We start from the raw sequence: 19322 nt of genomic DNA on the forward strand, positions 1-19322 counted from the left end.
AAGCTTGGGCAGGAATAGAATTAGATTTCATTGTTAATTATAAACGGTAGCCTTTTCAGCTAAAAAAGCCGTCGTGAACTGAAATGTTTTCATGTAGGCAATACAATACCAATGATAGAGGTATGAGTTGCAATAAAAAAAAAATAAAGTTGACAAAAACTATAGTTACCTTGCATCATATGATAGTGGTTAAGGTCAGGGTGGTCATCATACCGTAAATCATTGTCAAGGCACATCATGGGGTGAATCTTCCCTCTCACCACCTACGACAAATTTGCACCATAATGGAATATCTCTCGGTATAAGGGTCGAAACAATATCACAATCGTTAGGCGAGGAAAAGAGAAAAATTCATCTATAGACAATTCTAGAACGCGCAAGGTCCTAGAAGAGAAATTCCATTTGAAAAAACTCCAAACCAACAAATAAGCGGCAAATATGGGCCTTACAAGGAAAATATTGACATGAAATAAATTTTGATATTTTTACTTATTTATGATTTCACTTCACCTGCCGGTATTGAGACAGCCAATATTCAAACGACGAAGATAAAAATACTCTTATTATTATTATTATTCTAACTATATTCTGAGATAAAGAAAGGAGCGTATCGGTTTTGACACTGTAAAAGAGGTTGGTAGTGGGATTTGTTTGATTTTCTAAGTTGATAATTTTAATCTTTTTTGGCAATGTTTGTCATTTACCATTCTGATCTGGAAATCACGCATGGTAAAATCATGCATCTCTGAACCTTGGTACTTAAAAGGTCACATGGCAATGTAAGCTTTTAGTCCATGAAAAAAACATTTATTCAGTGCACTCTGAAAAACTTGTATCCGTTGTAAAGTCAATGCTTTTGGAATAGGTCTATCATGAGCTTTAGGACTGAATTAGGGCAAAGATTATGGAACCATTGTATTAAGTATACAATTTTTTTAATATCATGAATAGTTTTGACATGTTTACTGCATCGCACGAAAACGTTTAAAGACACAAAGTTTTTTCTTCTTTGCAAAGTAAAATGACATTTTAGGCTTCATCTGTTGCTTTTTAACAACTGCTCACTAAATACGAAGTTAATATAGACAAGTAATCGATCTCTGAGGCAAAGAGTGGGAGATAAATCTATTTTTAAAATCTTCATCAAACTAGGGTGAAAAACTGTTATAGTATAATTGTTCGGACACTGATGAAAGCATCCATATCTTCTAAATTTGTTTCGTCATTTCATCCTTGAAAAGCATGGAGAAATTTTCAATAACTGATTCCTCATGAAGATTGCTTCAGGCAAGATGATTACAGGATTATCTATAGTGACTGAATCTTTAATTAGTCAGAGCGTGCATATGTCTTTAATCACCCAAGCAACTCAGGTATTTTGTGTTAAACAGCTGTTTCGAGAAAGTTTGTCGAAAAAAAGTGTGTAATTATATAGAAACAACTCCGAAAGGTATTGTGGGTAGTTTTCAGGCATGCAAAAAGAAAATGATGAATGATAAAACACTGGTACTTATATATCCCATAATGTGAAAAAAGTGCTTGAAAATTGTTTTACATAATAAATAAGCTAAATGTTGTCAATGGTGATGCCATCTATGCGTCTGCCCTCTTATAGATCATATCAGTAAGAACCAATTAAATTGTATGTATATTTCAGCTTAGTATGTAAAAACTTATCATTCAAAGTATCTTAGATTTATCATTAGGCTGTTCGAGACGCTCAGTTCTTAGTAAATAAAATGGAGGGTCATTACAGAGACACTCGATCCTCAAGTTGAGATGCCATGTTTACATTCTTCAACTCAAACCATAATGAAAGATGAATCCGTTTTTTAGTAAATAAAATGGAGGGTCATGTAATTACAGAGACACTCGATCCTCAAGTTGAGATGCCATGTTTACATTCTTCAACTCAAACCATAATGAAAGATGAATCCGTTTTGAGTTGTCGTTTAATGAGTAACCATTTAATTTTAGGACCTTGTGACGCTCTTATGAATTGTCGTTCAGGATCAGTGAACAAAAGCGATTTTGTTGTTTTAAGCTCAAAACTTTGAATTCAACACGCTGAAAAACTTGAAACACTTTGAATTCAACACGCTGAAAACAATTCACGGTCAAATAGAGGACTAGTTTATGATGATGTTTTATGGCCCAAGGAATTGTTTATGAAGAAAAGGTGAACAGGCTTTTTATTATCATTATTGATATTATAACTGTTAGTATTTTAATGTTTGCTTCTAATTCTTCTGGAATCCTCATGTATCTTTTAGATTGCCTGATGATTTCCACAGTGTGGCGGCAAGTTTCAACTTCCTGCGATTAAAGAAAAAACTTTGTGTTTTCAGGTAAAAATTGATAAACTTTATCTGCCAAGCTAGACTGCGTATAAACAATACGTTTCATTCAGTAAGACTCAACATGGTCATTACGTAATACAAAATACCAAATGGCCCATTTTTTTTTCTCTTGAAAACATTTATCAAGCACTAACTTCCTAATGAATTCTGAACAGAATTTCCACATTAACAACTATTCAAACATCAAGGATTCTCATCGAGTTTACGTCGACAAATTTTGCACAAGCTAAGTCTCCTGAGCACGAAGTGACACATCAGTTTTTGGACAGGCCTAGACAGACTTGTAGGGTGAAAAAATATATTTTTTCGCTATTTTCATTGCCAGGGATAAGCTGTCAATAAATTGCTGTCAGGAGATATTCTAAAGCGTATTAATGATCGTAACGCTCAAACTCTATAGACTATTTTCATTTGATTCCAATAGGCTATTTTGTCTTTTTCCGATAATAGAAAAGTTTATATTTCATAAACATTGGTAGAAGTAGAAATATTCATCAATCACTGACTGTTTTGCGGTTTTTTTTTTCAAGTTTCCTATCAAGATTGTGAATTTGTTTATATTCTCTTGTTTCTTTCTTAAAGATCTCTAAAACAATAATGGGAAAGTTACGAGCATCGTTAAAATGCGAGCAGCATGGAAATTTTTTCTTTTACAAACCTTTTACAATTTTCCTGGTACAGGCCAATTTAGTTTGAGTTGTAATTCTTTCCGACCAGTAGAAGGTTCTAAATTAAACACGAATTGGTGCCTCCTATGCAATGACATGTACAAAAACATAACATTATTTAATATTTAAGGCAAGAATTGTACACTGTAAAATGAAAAGAGCCAAATTGACCCCAAAAGCCAAATTGGCCCCAATTTCTCGAGGGCCAGTTTGGCCCATCAAGGTTCGTTTTGGACTATTTGAGCCAAAACGGGCGTGACAAGTACCATTTCGACCCCTCCAAAATCTGAATTGGCCCCTATGAATTCTACTTTGGAACTTTTTCTCAATTTGGCCCCAACGAGGTGCAATTTTTGAAAAAAAAAGAAAATATGAAAATAATTTTCGTTTTTCGACCATATTTCGTTCCCTATACTATTCCTTATAAAGTGTTCAAATTTTCAACGGTTCCTCTCGTAACTGAACACCGAGTCACACAACGAATTAATCGTTGGCTTTTTCTCGAGACGTGAGCGTGAGCTGGCTGTGATGGCATTAGTCGAACCTAGACCACGTGCGTCGGAAACAATAATGAATTATAGCAGCGAATTCGTCACTGAAGAGGCTGTTTCTTGGCTACAGTCGCATGGAATGAGACTTAAGAAAGGAAAGGTAGGCAAAAGAAATTTCTTAACAACGTATTTTACAGCAACTTTACATTCACAAACTTGACCGCTCCATTGATCTTTGTTCGTATCTTATCTTGCAGAAAAAGACGGTTGCGGTGGCCAAGATCTCCTTGCGATCGCCCAAGATGCAGACGTACCAAGGCACTACATCCCTATTATAAAAGAGCGTCTAAAGCTCAAGAAATTGATTGCAATGAACGCTGAACCTAGAGATGACACGAGTTCTTCGTCGGTACGATAATTAATTTTCCCACCAGAGAATTTGACGCATGAATGGTTCGCCTCTTCTCCCGAGTCTTGTTGAGTCTCAGCGGTTTCGCAACTAAAGTCACGTGATCAAATTTTGGCGCCGAGAGATAGAGACGGTTACAGTTCGAATACTGCATTTGCACAAGATGGATTTAACTTATTTCAAGATTCTCTGATTTTAGGATCTCTCACTCTGAATTCTTAATCTTTTTCTTGAAAAGATGAACTGATATTTTTATGTCTATGTCTTTGTTTGCATCCACTTAAGCTGATTTTTTTGGCTATCACTCTTTCAGCGTGCAGAATCAAGTCCTTCGAGTAAGACGGTTCAAACGTCGATTGATGATTCAGAAAACATCAGCGATTATGAAAATTTAGAGGTGACATTGGCACCGAAAGAAATGGGTAAATCAATATTATAAATCGCTCAAGGATCTCTGTTTTATGGACGAGGCGACAGAACTGAGCACTGTCTAAGTAAGTTCTTGTATATTAAACTTAGCAGGATGGTGAAGAGTACATTATCGACTACTTTCTTTCGATTATATCCTAAAGGAAAACACACAAGGTGCCAGTTGGTCAGTTAAAGATGACAAATCTCGGGGATTGCACCTACAAAAATGGCGAGATTTGCTTTATTTTTATTGAAATATATTAGATATGTATTTACTTGCACCATACATAAAACAAAGTAAACCCAATTTTTAAATCTGGTAAATTAAAAAATTAGTGAATTGATAGGATGTTATCAGACAGTTTAATTTTTTTGAAAACAAATATTTACCTACAGGTTCCTCCTAAATGGCTTCCGAAATTCCAACTACCATCGAGGGTAAGAAACTTTTCTTTGTTTTGTTTTTTAAGTCTACAAGCAATCCTTATTTATTCATGAATACTGAACTAAAACTGAAGTGCATAGATGTATGATTTCTTTTCTTGATAAGTACATATACAGTTTGGTGAAAATACATCATTGATGATCACCATTATTGTGTTTTTACTTCTTATGCACAGTTTGCTTACAAATATTTTGCAACTTTGTAGTTGCAAAAATTTACTGTTCTCCGACAACAAATTAATTTGCTCATTTGTTTGTTTTTTTGTACAGTTCTCTGCCTCAGTAGAGTTGGATACCCAGAAGGGATATCTCATCAGCAGTACTCTGAGCAACAGTGGATTGCAAAAAAAAAATTATTGCAGAGTATCCTTGTATGGTTAGCAGGATACTAGACTAAGTTGACTTGGAAACTGAATGGATTGGTATGGTCTAAAAATCTATTGCTTCACCTCTTCTGCTTGCAGTGAAGAGAGACAATTTTGTGGTGCTGAATCTCTTGCCTTAAAATAAAAAGTTGCAAAATAATCACTCTCACCTTTTAAGTTCATGACCTTTGTTCTTGTGTGTTTGTCATCACATGCATTTAATGAAGTTGTGACCATTTTGGAGGTACAAGTCCAAAAAACTGCTACTTTGGTACTAAGATGAACAGCTAAAATTTCTGAGCCCATTTGCCAATGAAGTCCAGATACAAAGGTTCAAGTACTTTGGGGTTGTATTAATTTTGCCTTTTTGTTTAGTTTTTTTGATTTTGCAATTTTTTAAAATATTCCTGTTGTCAAACCATTAGATAAATATTGGACATAGAATAGCTGATTTTTTTCAGATATTTTGGGAGTCATACATTAGTTTTTCAAGTCTTGAATGGGAGACAAATTACACACATTGAGCTAAACTTCCACTTCCATTTCTGGTGTTTTAGCTTATAGTTTTAGAAAAACAATATGTATATATAAATATATGTAAATGTGGGGGTAGAGTCTACCTTGGCATTAAGTGCTCAATGCTGTGGTAGTAGAGCTAAGTATACATAAGTTAAAGAATTAAAGAGGACACATCAATTCTCTGTGACTCAAAATTTCGCACCTAAGCGCTTGTCAGACAGAACTTTTCTGTCTGACAAGCACTTAGGCACAAAACTCAGTCACAGAGAATTGATGCATCCTCTTTAATTCTTTAACTTAAGTGTGTATATATATATATATTCTTTTTTTCTGGCTACAGGCACTTTTTGCACTTTGGCTTGATTTTAATGTGGTTGTAAAACTTGTTTTTATTGCATAGAGTAGCTGATGTTGATTCAGCAATCAGAGATTATGTCCAGCACAAATTTTAATTGTTGGAGATCTTCAATACATCAATCACCTGAATATAGTAACAGAGGGAAGTGTAATTTGTCACTTCTCATAAGAAAAGATTCTTGATGCTCTCATTGGGTCACTTGGCTTATTTATATTTTCTTACAATCGGTCAAAGGCAATTTGACTTTTTTTAGAGCAAGCATTGCTTGAAATTGGGCACAGGCAGACTCTTGTCACTGTTTCCTCTATTTTCAATGACTTGGCAAATGCCTGCGGTAGTACTTGCTGATAGTTTATATTTTGATAATATCTAGAGTAGTAATATGAGTGCATGTATTCTCACATCCACTGGAAGAATACTCTTTGCTGCTCTAAGGCTCTTTGTTTTTCATATGCACAAATCAAACAAGGTCTATATTCTTGTGCAGGAACTGGACCATTTGTTGCCTCTGTCTTATTTTGATAATTTTCTGTACTTTAAATCAGTCTTAATTATAAGCTGCTTTACATTACCACATTTGCTAAGTCATTGAAAAGGGAAGCTTTACTCACAAGTGTCTCTTGGGTGTAATTTCTTGCAATGCTTGCACTGTTAAGAAGTATACTGATTTAGGGAAGAGATCTATTTTAGAAAATGGTTGAATTAATGTTAAATATGTATGTATGTTATATTCTTTCACATGATGTTTCAAAGTTTGTCTGTTTTATACCACAATTAAGATTCTTAATAACTGTAAAATCAGGTAGCATAAAAGGTTTTTACAGAAACAATATCTAGAAGCTAATAAATGAGTGTTTGAAAGATAAAGTATGTGGTGTATTTTCATTATTTGAATGTAAGGGGGAAAATCAGCATGGAGAGGAAAGAGCCCTCTACTTCTGAAGTGGCCCACAATGGAGCTGAATTGGCTCTTTTTAAAGGGGCCGTTTGTGAGAGGGCTGAAATTTCGGGGGCTGTTTTGGCCCCTATAAATTTCAAAGTGGCCCCTGTATTTTTCAAATTCACCCTTCACATGGTCCAATTTGGCCCCTACAACGGGGTTAATTCAGCCCCAAAATTGGTGCCAAAAACAGCCCCATTTCAATGGGGCTGAATTGACCCTAAGCAAGTGCCAAACTGGACTCACTCGTTTTGGCCCCATTTTTGGGGCCAAATCAGCTCTTTTAATTTTACAGTGTAGATGGAGTATTACTAGGTGTTAATAGTGCTGAACAGCAAACGAGGTTTGAACCGCAACTTAAGTCTGTGGCCACAGAAGAAAGTAAAACTAAAACTTATTTCAACTGTTAGTAACCTAGCCTTTACATTTGTGGCTGTGGTTTGTTTTGGTTCGTAAAGATAATGTTTTTTGTTTCACGCCATGTTAGAGGCTATCATATCCTTGCGCAATGACAATGTGTTGATTGTTGCAAAACCCCAAACCTGAGCTTGTTCTGTATATTTATGGACATTACCAGTAATAAAAAATTCATAACTTTGAGGGATGTTTCTGCTGGTATTAGCACAAGGCGCCCACGATACAGTCATATTCAAGAGCTACGTCTTACAACGGTGTTTTAACGGTTCATTCTCAACTGGCATCGGAACAGAAACCATAAATCAACTGAATTTTATGACACTAGCGCCATGAACGTAAGTTTTTGAGCGAACTACGTAGTGCGAATCATTAACGTGGAAACACATGTTTTAATTTGTGGCCGATAGATCTCCGTCGCTATGAATTGCGATGGGTTACAATCTGGTCTTGCCACATGTCACTAGGATGGTTTAAATTTTACAATTTCATCGATTACTTGTTGCTAATTGCCTCGAAAGCCTTATTGCAAAGGCCTTACTTCGCTTATTTAATTGATTGGACCCAGTTCGTGAGCGACAGGTCACTTACAGGTACCTCTGTATCAATATCCTCGCTAAGTCGTGAAAAGAAATCGTTTAAAACTGAAATCAGCTCAGGATTCACAAATTCAAGGTTCTAAGCCTTGAAATTCCTTAGTCATAGAACAATTTCTTTGTTTTAATAAGAGGATCAATCACGCCAAAGCTATTGGGCGACCCTTAAGTAATGTTTTCACAACACCTACTGCTCAAACAAAGAAAAGGTTCGTGAATTATTTATAATAGTGCGGTCGGCATGGAGATAACGTCATGGTCGAGAGAAAAGCTAAAATTAAAATCGGAAGATGCTGTAAATGAATTCACAAACAACACTGAACTGAAATTCAAATAAAAATATATTCCAGAGTTTATATCGATCTCTTATTTCATGATAAGCAGTAAATTGTTGACAAGAAATTTTCTAATGCTATAGTTACCAAGTGAATAAAGGAAGTAGATTAATTCAGGCTGTGATCAAATGACATATGGAAATAAAGAGTTTATGTTAATTTGGCGCCATTTCGATTTAGTGACCTGACATTTTCGATCGCCCAAACTTTCCACGAGGCGTGCAAAGCTCGCCAAATCGCAGGTAAGAAAAATGAAACTGGTAAGGGTTTTTTTCAGCGCGAGTACTTTATGCAAGTAAATCTCTGTTTTTTGTAATTGTTTTTTTTAATACTGCACTGACTAATTTTTTTGTTTTATTTTAAATGCTATTTGTAGGCTGGTCGTGGATAAAACCGCCAGGCGGATTCGATGTCTCGGGAATGGAAACCTGTTAAATGGTTGAGCGCTAGCAAACGAAAGAGAAAATGGAACCTTTGAAAAATATTGCCTTCAGAATTATCCTAATATGCGTGATCAATTTTCAGATGTGTTACAGCCAAGGTAGGTGTCTTTTGAACAAAACGATATCATAATATATGCCTAATAAATGCAATGTGCGGACTAACGAGACTCACTAAGCACATGAAGTTGTACAGGGAGGACCGAGGACACAATTTTGTAAGCCAGTTAGAGTAAGTATCATCAATGACTCCAAACCACATCGTAGGTGGATAAAAGATGATCACTGCTATGCGGTTTTAATGAATCAAATTTTGAAGCCTTCGGGGAAATTTTCAAGCGTGTTGTTTGTTATCAAAGCCGCAAAGGCGGTCGCGCCAACTGCTTTTTGTAAAGTGTGAGTTATTTCTTTTAATTCCATGCCTCACTCTTGAAGAAAGAAATATAACCGAGGCTATCGATCATAATTTTGAGTAAATATTCTTGTACATTAACATAAGAACCTGCGCTTTCAAAAATTGACAACAGACATGTGAATATTACAGATGCACAATTACTATACTTGTTGGTTTAGTGAACCGTAGAGTTAACACAGCTAACAATTTTCATCGGAGCTAAACTTTCATTGCATTAACAGACACGCATTTAACTTCAAAAAAGAAATGACGGTAATATACATTTTTCAAGATGGCTGCCTTCTTTAGAGCGACAATTTTAAGTGTCCTTGATTGCAGTGTTTTTTATTCCTCTCTTTAAACGACTTGGCGAAAAACATTTGAATGACTGCTAATTTAAATATAGTATTTCACACTTCCTACCTGCAACCCAAGTTAAAACACGCTTTCAAGGTTTTTTTAAGATCAAAAGTGACAGTAAAACATGAATTTTTCTGCGAAATATGGTAGCGAAATCAGGATCAAGATTTACTGATATGGTCGCGTAGCCTAAGGGAAATGTCTCTCATCTCATCCTTTTGTTACATTCAAAATACAGAGTACGCGGTAGTGTTCATATGGCGTGATATTCGACTTCCGCAATCAAATAGTGGCGAAATGAAACAAAGTTGTGTGAAATAAATTTGTTTTTCCTTTTTTAAATGTACGAGTTATAAATTTATATTTGTATATTATTATTTGTATATAAACTAAATAAACTCTTAAACAGTCGCAATTTCTCTCTAAATGCAAGTTATGATTAGAATTGTTGACATAAATTATAGTCTCCCCCTTATACTCTATACCTTAGTACTGCTTTGATATTTCAAGCGTTGACGATGTGATATCTCCTCAGTTAAGATAAATCGAAAACCTACATTTGACCTGAAGCAGTCAATAATTCTCGAAGTCCCTGAAAATACAACTGTGGGTAAGTATATCGATATGGTTACTTATTAATCGAACTATCAACTTATTTATTCATTAAGTAATTTTCCTACTCACTAATTTCTAACGTTCTTTTTATTGATCTCCTATTTTTCGCTAGGAGGAAAGCAAAATTTGTGATTTAAGAAAAAAAGTTTTTCTGTGCATCTAAGTCTTCTTAAGTTCTAATTTATTTGTTGTTCAAGGTTCATCTCTGGAATATATCAGAGCTTCAGACGCTGATAATGACTCTATAGTGTTCTCGCTGGATTCAGCCGGTCAGAGTGTACTAAAAATTGACAACACTGGAAATTTGACTCTCAAAGCTTCACTAGACCAAGAGGTTGGTCACATATCTTTACTTAAGGGGACGAAAAGAGATGGTAAATTCTGAGTTCGGTTGTCGAATATAGAAATGCTTTTCATTTGACACTGGTAAGTGCGGCTTTCTTTCGTCTAACATTCGCTACAGACGAATAACAATTTCGTTATCTCGCGATGGAGCTCAAAATATATCGCCTTTCTTAACCCTTTCAACTCTAAGAGTGACCAGCATCTGATTTCTCCTTACTTACTCACTCATAAAGGGATCATGAGAATAAAGGAAATGATCTCCAATCTAAGGGGCCTTGAAGAAGAAATGTTATAGATTGGAGTATGGAGAAATTGGATGCTGAGGTTGGCGTGTAAAATGTTAAGTTACGTGCATAACGTAACTTGATTTATTGGTGAGGTCTTAGAGTAAGCTTTCACTGACACGTTCAGAAATATGGTCTTTTCAAAGTGTAAATCTCCCTCTTAATACAAACTCACCGAGTTCTACCACAACTGCTAGACTGCCAGTTTTCTTCATCAAACATCGTTACTGTCTTAAAGATAATGGAATCTATGTTTGGGCAACCCTTACACCCAAGTATACTACTTGAAATTTCTTATTGGAATAAGTCTTTTCGTTTTGTATTTCATAGGTGAAAAATATATATGATTTCGTCGTGAACGTTGCCGACGATTGTGATGGTTGTATCCTGAAAGAACGGAAGGTATATACCTCTGAAATTTATTCAACGCTGTTGTAACAGTAGAAAAAATCCTCCCTAAGTTCCTTTCTAAGAGTAGTTAATAGGCGTATTGAGGAATTAGGAATGGTTTTGCCTTATTGATTTAAACGATAGTAATTTGTATGTTGATTGCGTTTTCATCTCTAGACATCAAGATCTTTCACATTGTTTGTCACAGACGTCAATGACAACACACCTACCTTTATAAGTACACCCTATCTAGCCAGAGTTGCTGAGGTAAGCAGATTGAATCGCTAACAGTTAATTCAGATTATTGACCCTTATGTCAGGTGTTTAGTCTCGTATTTAAACACAAATAAAAGAAGCTCAGTTCATTTCTCCAGCCGGGTTAGTGAACTATAGTGCGAAACCTAAAAAAGCATTTAAGGGTCCTTCGTTGACTGGTACGATTGTGCCGTCTTTGCAAGGACGTAATGTTCGTGCTTAGACGTTTTGGTCTTCACGGATAAGGAAAATTAACTGCTCATGCAGTTCCTGTCTCCCTGACATATTCAATTTCATTTCTTGTGGCATAAGATACCGCACGCTATTTGCGAAGGGGAGGGTAATGTGTTTCGTCATTGTCATGGTTTGGGAAAAAGAATAAATCAATGAAGCTTCTCTAAATATTCATGGGTAGATGAGATAATCACTGATATAAATACCTCTTTCATTTCATTAAGAAGTTTAATATTGTGACTCTTAGAATCTTTATCCGTCCCTATTCAATAAAGAATGGTGGACTTTGGGTTGAAAAATCCGGATCGAAGCCTACCTAAAAAGGGGGAATGAAATGAGGAAATAAATCGGTTTTCCTAGTCTTTAGAGAAAGACGACGAAAGCAATAAAAGAGTATACATTTAATGACGGGGATTTTCCAATTTCATAGTACACATTGTACAAGTAATATCTAATGAAATTCTTCAACAGAATGAAACAGTCGGCGATCTTGTGATTCAAGTTAGCGCCATTGACAGAGACAGAGGACAAAATGCATTAGTGTCTTACATGTTCAGTCCTTCGACGAAGGTAAAAAGTGTAACCTGAGCTGTATATCGTTTTGAAACTAGTCTACATCACAGTGGAGGCCTTTACATTCGAAGAGAGATATCCCTTCGACCTCCAACAGTCAAACAATGGCCGTGTTTAAGCCCTGACCTATTTAAGAAGGAAGAAAAATCAAATAGAGGACGAGTTTTAGCGAAGATGGTGTAATACAGAAAACTAAACACCTACCCGCTGGCAGTTTTCTGGTCTTTTAACCAGGAAAGGGGTCACCTTCGTCTAATAACAATTTGCAAGCCAAGTTTGTTTTCACATAAAATCACGTGTAATATATTTCCCTAAATTTCTCGAAAACGTGAAAGCAAATCGCGTCTTCAAAGTCTATTCCATCGAGGTTCTCTTCAATCCGACATCATCCTATTCCTTCGCCTATCGATTTTTAGTAAAATAATTAGGAGTTAGATGATTTATATTCTTGCAGATTAACGCTCTTCTTCTTCTCTTAGATCAAATGTTTATGTAACAATTTCTTTTTCATTGTGGTTGATATCTGCATTTACATTAGGTGTTGATTCTGTTAAATCGCTCTCTTGTATCTGCGTTCCTCTATCTGTAATGCTTTCCTCTCACAGCTGTTGACCCTTTCCATGCTGCTGGGGAATCTGATGTCTAGTTTTTCTTCCCTTTTATAATCATCAATTTATTTACTTACTAAGTACTGAAAGAACTGTCCTGTCAGAATTCTTTATTCGTTAAAAATTCATCGGGAGTTTATGCAGCTTAGAAGTATAGTGCTACTCAGAAAACTTCTTTGAAGTCAAATTCTTAAGAGTTGGTCCCTTGCGTGAGTCCAGAGATCTTTCTCTAATATATAAACTAAAACATTTTTGTCTCCTAGTGGTCTCATGCCCCTGGCTGTGGTTACATCACTGCAAAAACGAAATTATTGATCTTTCCCCTGATGTCCTATTAATGTTCTTTATTTATCTCTCTTTGAAGGGCTGGATAAGTCCTTGGAAGGTTAGGGAGTTAACTCTTCTCTCCTTTTCTTCATCTTCTTAAGTTATTTCCTCCAAAATGTTATCTGTGTTGTACTTGTCATCTTTCATTCTTACTACTTTTGCCTGTCACATTCTCGTTTTTCTTACAGGACCTGGTTTTTCAGCCATGAGTATATTTTCTTTTTGGTTTTTTCCTTTGTACGTGGCTTCCGGCATTAACCTAAATATTCTAGTATCAATGCAACTTTTGCGTGTTGTTCATTAGATATAGAATTATTTGACAAAGCTTGTATCCTTTGCAGACGGATACCTTTGCGATCGACAATCATTTCGGAAAAATAACCATCAATGGATCTCTCGACTTCGAGAAAGTGCAGCGCTACACGCTATTTGTTACAGCAAAGGTAAGTAATATTAAAAACTAACATTTGAACCGATAATTTCTGCCAATAATTAGTTCATGCAAGAATATCTGGAACAACCGTTAGGCGCGCGGGTTTATTAAGGTCTTGAACCACTACGCGCGTTTGCGATGAACTAACGAAACTCATCTTTTTCTCTTTTTAGTTCTTGATTTCTTTTACTTTCCCCAGGATGGCGGAGATCCTCCTCTGGAGTCAAAGACAACGGTCATCGTTGATGTTTCAGATGTCAGTGATAACCCGCCTAGTTTCCTGAGACCCATTTACCTCGAGTCCATTCCAGAGAACAAACCAAAGGTACACTTTGTTTCAACTGATGCACTTGCGTTTGTATTTTCATGCTACCTTTGGACGGAACCGTACATTCGTCAAATGTATTTGATCATGAGCTTGCAATCACTGTGGTAGATGACGTTGACCTTTTACGTCAGTAGGAACTGACTTGAAACGAATTTCTACGATATCTCTTTCCTTTCCAGGGCTCCTTGATTGTTCAAGTTCAAGCAGTCGATGGAGACTCTGGTGTTGGAAATGCAGTCGAATATGAGATCATAGATGGTAAATATTCTTCAACAATAGGGTAAAACTTTTGAGGAATGTAATAATACCAGATTATAATAAATTTCGGATATAACGCGCGCTGTAATTGGTTGAAAGAGCGTATTATATCAGAGTACAAAACATGGAGCTGAGCTGAGCTAAAGCTGTCACGCCATCTGCTTATTTGTACTATGTCCGACTATTCCCGGACTTCTCTCAAGCTTTTTTTCGTAAATAGTAAGTGAAATTTCGGAACGAGCGAGCTGTTAAGTAGCAATAGAAGAACCAAACAAAGGACATGCCAAGCGCCCTGATTGACCTTAATTTATGAAGAGGTAGTAAGAAACACTCAACAATTTCTCGTACTTTTTCCCTACACTTCTTCCATGCTCTAACCACTTCCTGCGTGCTTTACAACAGAACAGAGCAGAGTCAAGGTTTATTTATTTGTCAAATTAAGGAGAGAAAAGCGGCAAAATGCACTGTACAAAATTTAATAGTCTTATTGGAATGACCCTGAACCCCTGCTTTATTTCTTGTTTTTAACCAGTTTGATCTGAATTGAGAGAAAAGTAAGCAAACAACTTCCTTCCCGGAAGCCGCCACTCTTCATAATTCATTAACTCTTTCATCAACTCAATCACCATTCTATGAATTTCTGTTTCATTATTCGTTCGCCTCGTTTTGATTCACCTGTTTTTTTTTTCTTTGCTTTCCACCAGGAAATGACGAAGGACTGTTTGATATTGACAAGAGTTCGGGAAATATTACAGTCAATGGCACCATTGATGCTGAAAAGACTGACTTCTTTAGAATAACTGTCAAAGTAATATGGATTCATCTTAAGATTTAGTTTCATATGTCCAGTAAACCCCAAATGAAGTTCTTGAAAGAAAAAAGTGAAGAACCCACTTTTTAGTTGAGCGTGTCGTAAAAGAAAAGCTAGGGTAATTACAGAGTCCAATCGGAATAAAGGAAAATATTACAAATTGCTAATGAGAACAAAAAGTAAACATAAATGGCCGGCTCCAAGGCAAAGTACGTAACAGACGAAAAATTTCACAACTAGTCACAGAGCTTAGTCAAGTGCTTTGGCCCCCAATTGATCTAATGCTGATTAACGTCTGTATATTTCCCTGAACCTAACAGGCATCTGAAGTAGTTGATCCAGCTTCCAACTCCACGGCCGTAGTACTCGTAACCGTGCTGGACACGAATGACAACTCGCCCCAGTTTCTGCAGAATCGTTACGACTTTAATATTCGAGAGGATCTGGCTCAACCAGGATACGTAATAACTAATCAGTTGAACGTACAAGACAAAGACATCTATGTAAGAAATACTGCAAGAGTGTCTCATTAATAGGGTTCGTTAGGCAGAGCGGGGAAAGGAAAATATAATAACTTTATAATCAATACGATACATCATAAAATTGTAAGGGAGAGTAAAAAAACTAAGAAAAGCAAATTCTGAGGGGAATGCCAAGTTAACATGCTGTATTTGCTTTGTGGATGGTTCCACGCTTGAGAATTTACTACGATAGTAAAACTTTGCATTATTTTGATTTTCTCTTCCTTTACATGTTTCACAACATCTGTTCTTCTTGACACAACTGTTACTGATTAATTATTTAACGTCTCTTTCAGCCTCAGAATCGCCGCTTCCAATATTCTTTATCAGGAGAGGACAGCAAATACTTCACAATTGACCAATCGTCTGGTCTCCTCAGAGTTAATGCGACCTTGGATTATGAGCAACATAAGGCCAACTTCTCTTTCAAGGTAATATAAATTGCAGCTTTAATTCATATAGATTTTCGAAATTTCTTTTTGTGTGCCCACAACCAGTCGCAAAATGAGTTGCGACATGTTAGCATCACAAGAGATAATTGTTCACCGTGTGATCTAACATGATGTATCCCCCTACTTCAACTTTACAATGTTGGTAGCTGAGAAGTACCACTTACATAACTTTGATGAACAACAGTGAATCGGAGAAAGGGGGCAGCAATTGTTTTTTTGCACTAAATTACTTCTTGACCATCTGATGAAGTTGGAAAACGCAATTTTTGATGGTATTTCTCGTTTTCAGTAAGCTATGGGAGGGATTCAAGCCTATGATTAATTTTATTTGTTTGTGTTTCAAGGTATTTGCAAACGAAAGTGAAAGTGAAGAGAGGCTTTCCGGTTTTGCCATCGTGGAAGTTGATTTGATCAACATAAATGATAACGAGCCCAAGTTCAACCAAAGTTCGTACAACTTCACTTACGATGAGGAAATCCATGAAGGCTTCGTGATCGGAACAGTTATGGTGCGTATTTGCTATTCCTTTCTGTTTTGTTTTATGTTTGTTGATGTCAGTTCACGTTTCCGCTGGAACTTTGGCGAATGGGATCACCCATTGCATTTGTACCGATCGGGTTGAGTTGCGATAAAAATAGAGCTAAATTGATGGAATAAACGTGTGAGAATGGTCAAACATCGTGACATTCTAGGAAACGTACATCCTCGGGAACCTTGGGGCTGTGAGTCGATTTCAAGTCAGGGCGGGAGAGCTTTGGAGGATGAAAGATGTTTTCTCAAAATTACAAAATTTTCAGGACTATGAAGCTTCTTGACTGCTATATATACACAGTACACTGCTTCTTATTTTACTAAATTCGGTGACATTGAGTGCTGAGATTCCAATGCAATCCTTTTCATTTTAACTTAGGCCACAGATGCTGATCTTGGTTCTTATGGAGAAATAAAATATGAGTTGTATGGCACTGGTGCAGCAAGGTAATATTTGATATATTGAATAGTAATTATAAAGAGTCTTGCTGATCATTGACAAGAGCATGATCATTTGAGAACTGTGGGAGATGTAGTGACTTAGTGGTTTGTGCTAAGCTTCTGATCGTATTGTCTGGCTTTAACCTCTATCAGAGGTCTCTTTGATTTGTTTATAAGCATATATCTGAAATCCCACAGTGTTTTTCTTCCCACAAACTGTTAGAAGCACCGGTAAAATGTCTTTGCTTATTTATGTTTTCTCCGAAGTTAGCGAAAGCGACTCGACTGGAAATGACAGCAATTCAATACTCTAGGCAACCTGTGATAGACCTCCACAGCGCAAAGACGGTCTGAGACATGTTCTCCAAGTGCATGCAGACTCTTTTAATTATTATTATTATATTGTTTTTCTTGATGCAGCTTCACGGTAGACTCTTCAAATGGTTCTATTCGTGCGAGCAAAGTACTGGATTACGAACAGAACAAAGAATTCATGTTCTTCCTGCTCGCCAATGATGGTGGAAGGTTTTATGAGGAAGACAAGACTTACGTGACCACAATCCTTGTTTTATTGAGAGACGTTAATGATAACGATCCCGTGTTTCTGAAGACTCCATATGCTGTGGAGATCATGGAAAACCAAACTGAAAATCTTTTTGTTTATCAGGTAAGTAACTTTCTGTTAATAAATGAGACCCTCCGAGAATTTTAACCGGGTAAACGGAACTCAGATACTGTAGCGATTTGGCATCTCAAACTGAAAATGGTGCGGGCAATTTTTGCCAGCATCGAAATAACATCCTTCTCTTTTACAGTGTTATTTATTTAGAAATTATAACTTTTGCTCCTTATTGTGGAGAAGGGTCACAACCGTCTTGCACAACCTAATGTGGCGCGTTATTAAAGGACACATGCTTCGCTTTAAGCCTCTCCTTAATCCTAGAAATATCAAAAATCATACCCGCGGGTCCAGTTTACTCGAAATGTCACAAAACATGTTAATTGCAGAGGATGTAGTTACCAGTCTCCGTGTGACGGAAAATAAAGGGAGATTAACAGTAAGCGAAGGACCAAAGTGATACCGTCAGGAAATCTCAATATATACGGATCGAAAGGCAAGGGTGAACGAAGGCATTGGTCACGGATTTGGACAATGCTCAATACGGTGATAAATAACGTTGTGTTTTGTTCATTTTGTTAGGTCTCAGCATCAGATTTAGACTCCGGAGAAAATGCATGGGTAAATATTTGTTTAAAAGTGTTTAATGTTAATGTTCCTTGCTTTCCGAGTTTGAAGCATAAGCTGGCTATAAATGGAGCTCAGTTGTAACGAAGATGAAAGCCCACTAAAGTAAACAAATTAGTATCACCAAATAAAATCGGGAAAGTGTAGAATGGGTTCCTAAGGGTCCGTAACCGATCAGAAAGCAGCTTGAAATAATAGAATTGGGAAATGGACCAATCAGATCTCGGTATTAGAGACCAATATGGCGCATGAGAATTTCTCTCTGATAGGTTACGACCGATCACAGCCTCAGTTACTGTTGTCATGGTTTCATCAAATTAATGGAGAAGGATTAACTAATATAGCGATGGTGAAACTCTCAGGGTAAAACTACAGTCAAGGACTGTTTTACCGACAGGTAGAAGATATCTCTATAACAAAGATAAGACTAATTGTCAATTAGCAAGCTTAATATATTTTTTTAGCGAGAAATATAATTGTCGTAATACAATGCTTTTCTTTCGATGTGACTGTATAGATCTCCTTCAACATAACAGATGGCAATAGTGGAAATGCCTTTGCAATAAATGAAAGTGGAATGGTTACTACTACGCTGAAACTAGACCGGGAAAAAGTTCCCTCGTATTCGCTCACGGTATGTTGCTAAGATCTTTCTTTATTTCATGTTTTATCTGTTACGCAGCAAAATGCAAAGTAGCAGAAAGTTCGTGGATCCCTCTAGAGATCTGCTCTTGAGGAAAGAGGCTTGTTTTATTCGCAGCGTATGAAACCCTGGGTCGTCCTGTTCAAACGTAAACAAAGTTCTATGAATCAAGGATTGTCGTAAGCACAAACTAAGCCCAAAAATGATGAATCGATTTTCAGTCAACACCAGAAATCAAATCATTCCTATTTAATTTACCAACGGGTTAGATCATTGAATCGATAAGTTTTTCTTTTTTTGTATCAGATCATGGCTTACGATCATGGCGATCCATCTACAAATACGACAACTATTTTAGCTGTTACAGTCCTTGATATAAATGACAACCCACCAGTGATCTTTGATGGACCATATCTCACAGCAAACGTTAGCGAGGTAGGTCTACGATGTTAAGTGAATCAAGAGCGATTAAAACTCTTCAGGCCTTTATGTGGTTTTTATTTTTTTTTGCCTTTGAGATGG

The 19322-nt window shown here is 36.5% G+C and overlaps 1 protein-coding gene and 1 long non-coding RNA gene across 3 annotated transcripts in view; both read left to right on the top strand.

Annotated features, from left to right (window-relative positions):
* Nucleotides 1-3163: 3163 nt before the first annotated feature.
* LOC149053693 (uncharacterized) lies at nucleotides 3164-6892 on the top strand. 2 transcript variants are annotated; one of them, XR_016184761.1, is made up of 4 exons: nucleotides 3164-3679; nucleotides 3777-3928; nucleotides 4242-4777; nucleotides 5054-6892. It is a non-coding gene; the product is annotated as an uncharacterized LOC149053693 (long non-coding RNA). The 2 variants fall into 2 exon arrangements; XR_016184760.1 differs by having other exon boundaries at nucleotides 3777-4777.
* A 1570-nt stretch (nucleotides 6893-8462) lies between these two features.
* The window catches only part of LOC113674358 (cadherin-23-like), a 30460-nt gene continuing 19600 nt past the window's right edge, over nucleotides 8463-19322 (top strand). The window contains exons 1-20 of the mRNA XM_089210776.1: nucleotides 8463-8552; nucleotides 8687-8851; nucleotides 10040-10114; nucleotides 10317-10453; nucleotides 11079-11150; nucleotides 11316-11405; nucleotides 12099-12197; nucleotides 13173-13193; nucleotides 13477-13578; nucleotides 13768-13893; nucleotides 14076-14154; nucleotides 14859-14962; nucleotides 15286-15468; nucleotides 15783-15917; nucleotides 16283-16447; nucleotides 16850-16917; nucleotides 17332-17578; nucleotides 18113-18151; nucleotides 18675-18791; nucleotides 19107-19235. Coding sequence (XP_089066902.1) covers nucleotides 8776-8851; nucleotides 10040-10114; nucleotides 10317-10453; nucleotides 11079-11150; nucleotides 11316-11405; nucleotides 12099-12197; nucleotides 13173-13193; nucleotides 13477-13578; nucleotides 13768-13893; nucleotides 14076-14154; nucleotides 14859-14962; nucleotides 15286-15468; nucleotides 15783-15917; nucleotides 16283-16447; nucleotides 16850-16917; nucleotides 17332-17578; nucleotides 18113-18151; nucleotides 18675-18791; nucleotides 19107-19235 — 2064 coding nt within the window. The 5' untranslated portion in view covers nucleotides 8463-8552; nucleotides 8687-8775. The remainder of the gene's footprint in view (nucleotides 8553-8686; nucleotides 8852-10039; nucleotides 10115-10316; nucleotides 10454-11078; nucleotides 11151-11315; nucleotides 11406-12098; nucleotides 12198-13172; nucleotides 13194-13476; nucleotides 13579-13767; nucleotides 13894-14075; nucleotides 14155-14858; nucleotides 14963-15285; nucleotides 15469-15782; nucleotides 15918-16282; nucleotides 16448-16849; nucleotides 16918-17331; nucleotides 17579-18112; nucleotides 18152-18674; nucleotides 18792-19106; nucleotides 19236-19322) is intronic.

This window comes from Pocillopora damicornis, chromosome 1, assembly GCF_964200805.1.
Source record: "Pocillopora damicornis chromosome 1, jaPocDami1.2, whole genome shotgun sequence".
Classification (NCBI taxonomy): domain Eukaryota; kingdom Metazoa; phylum Cnidaria; class Anthozoa; order Scleractinia; family Pocilloporidae; genus Pocillopora; species Pocillopora damicornis.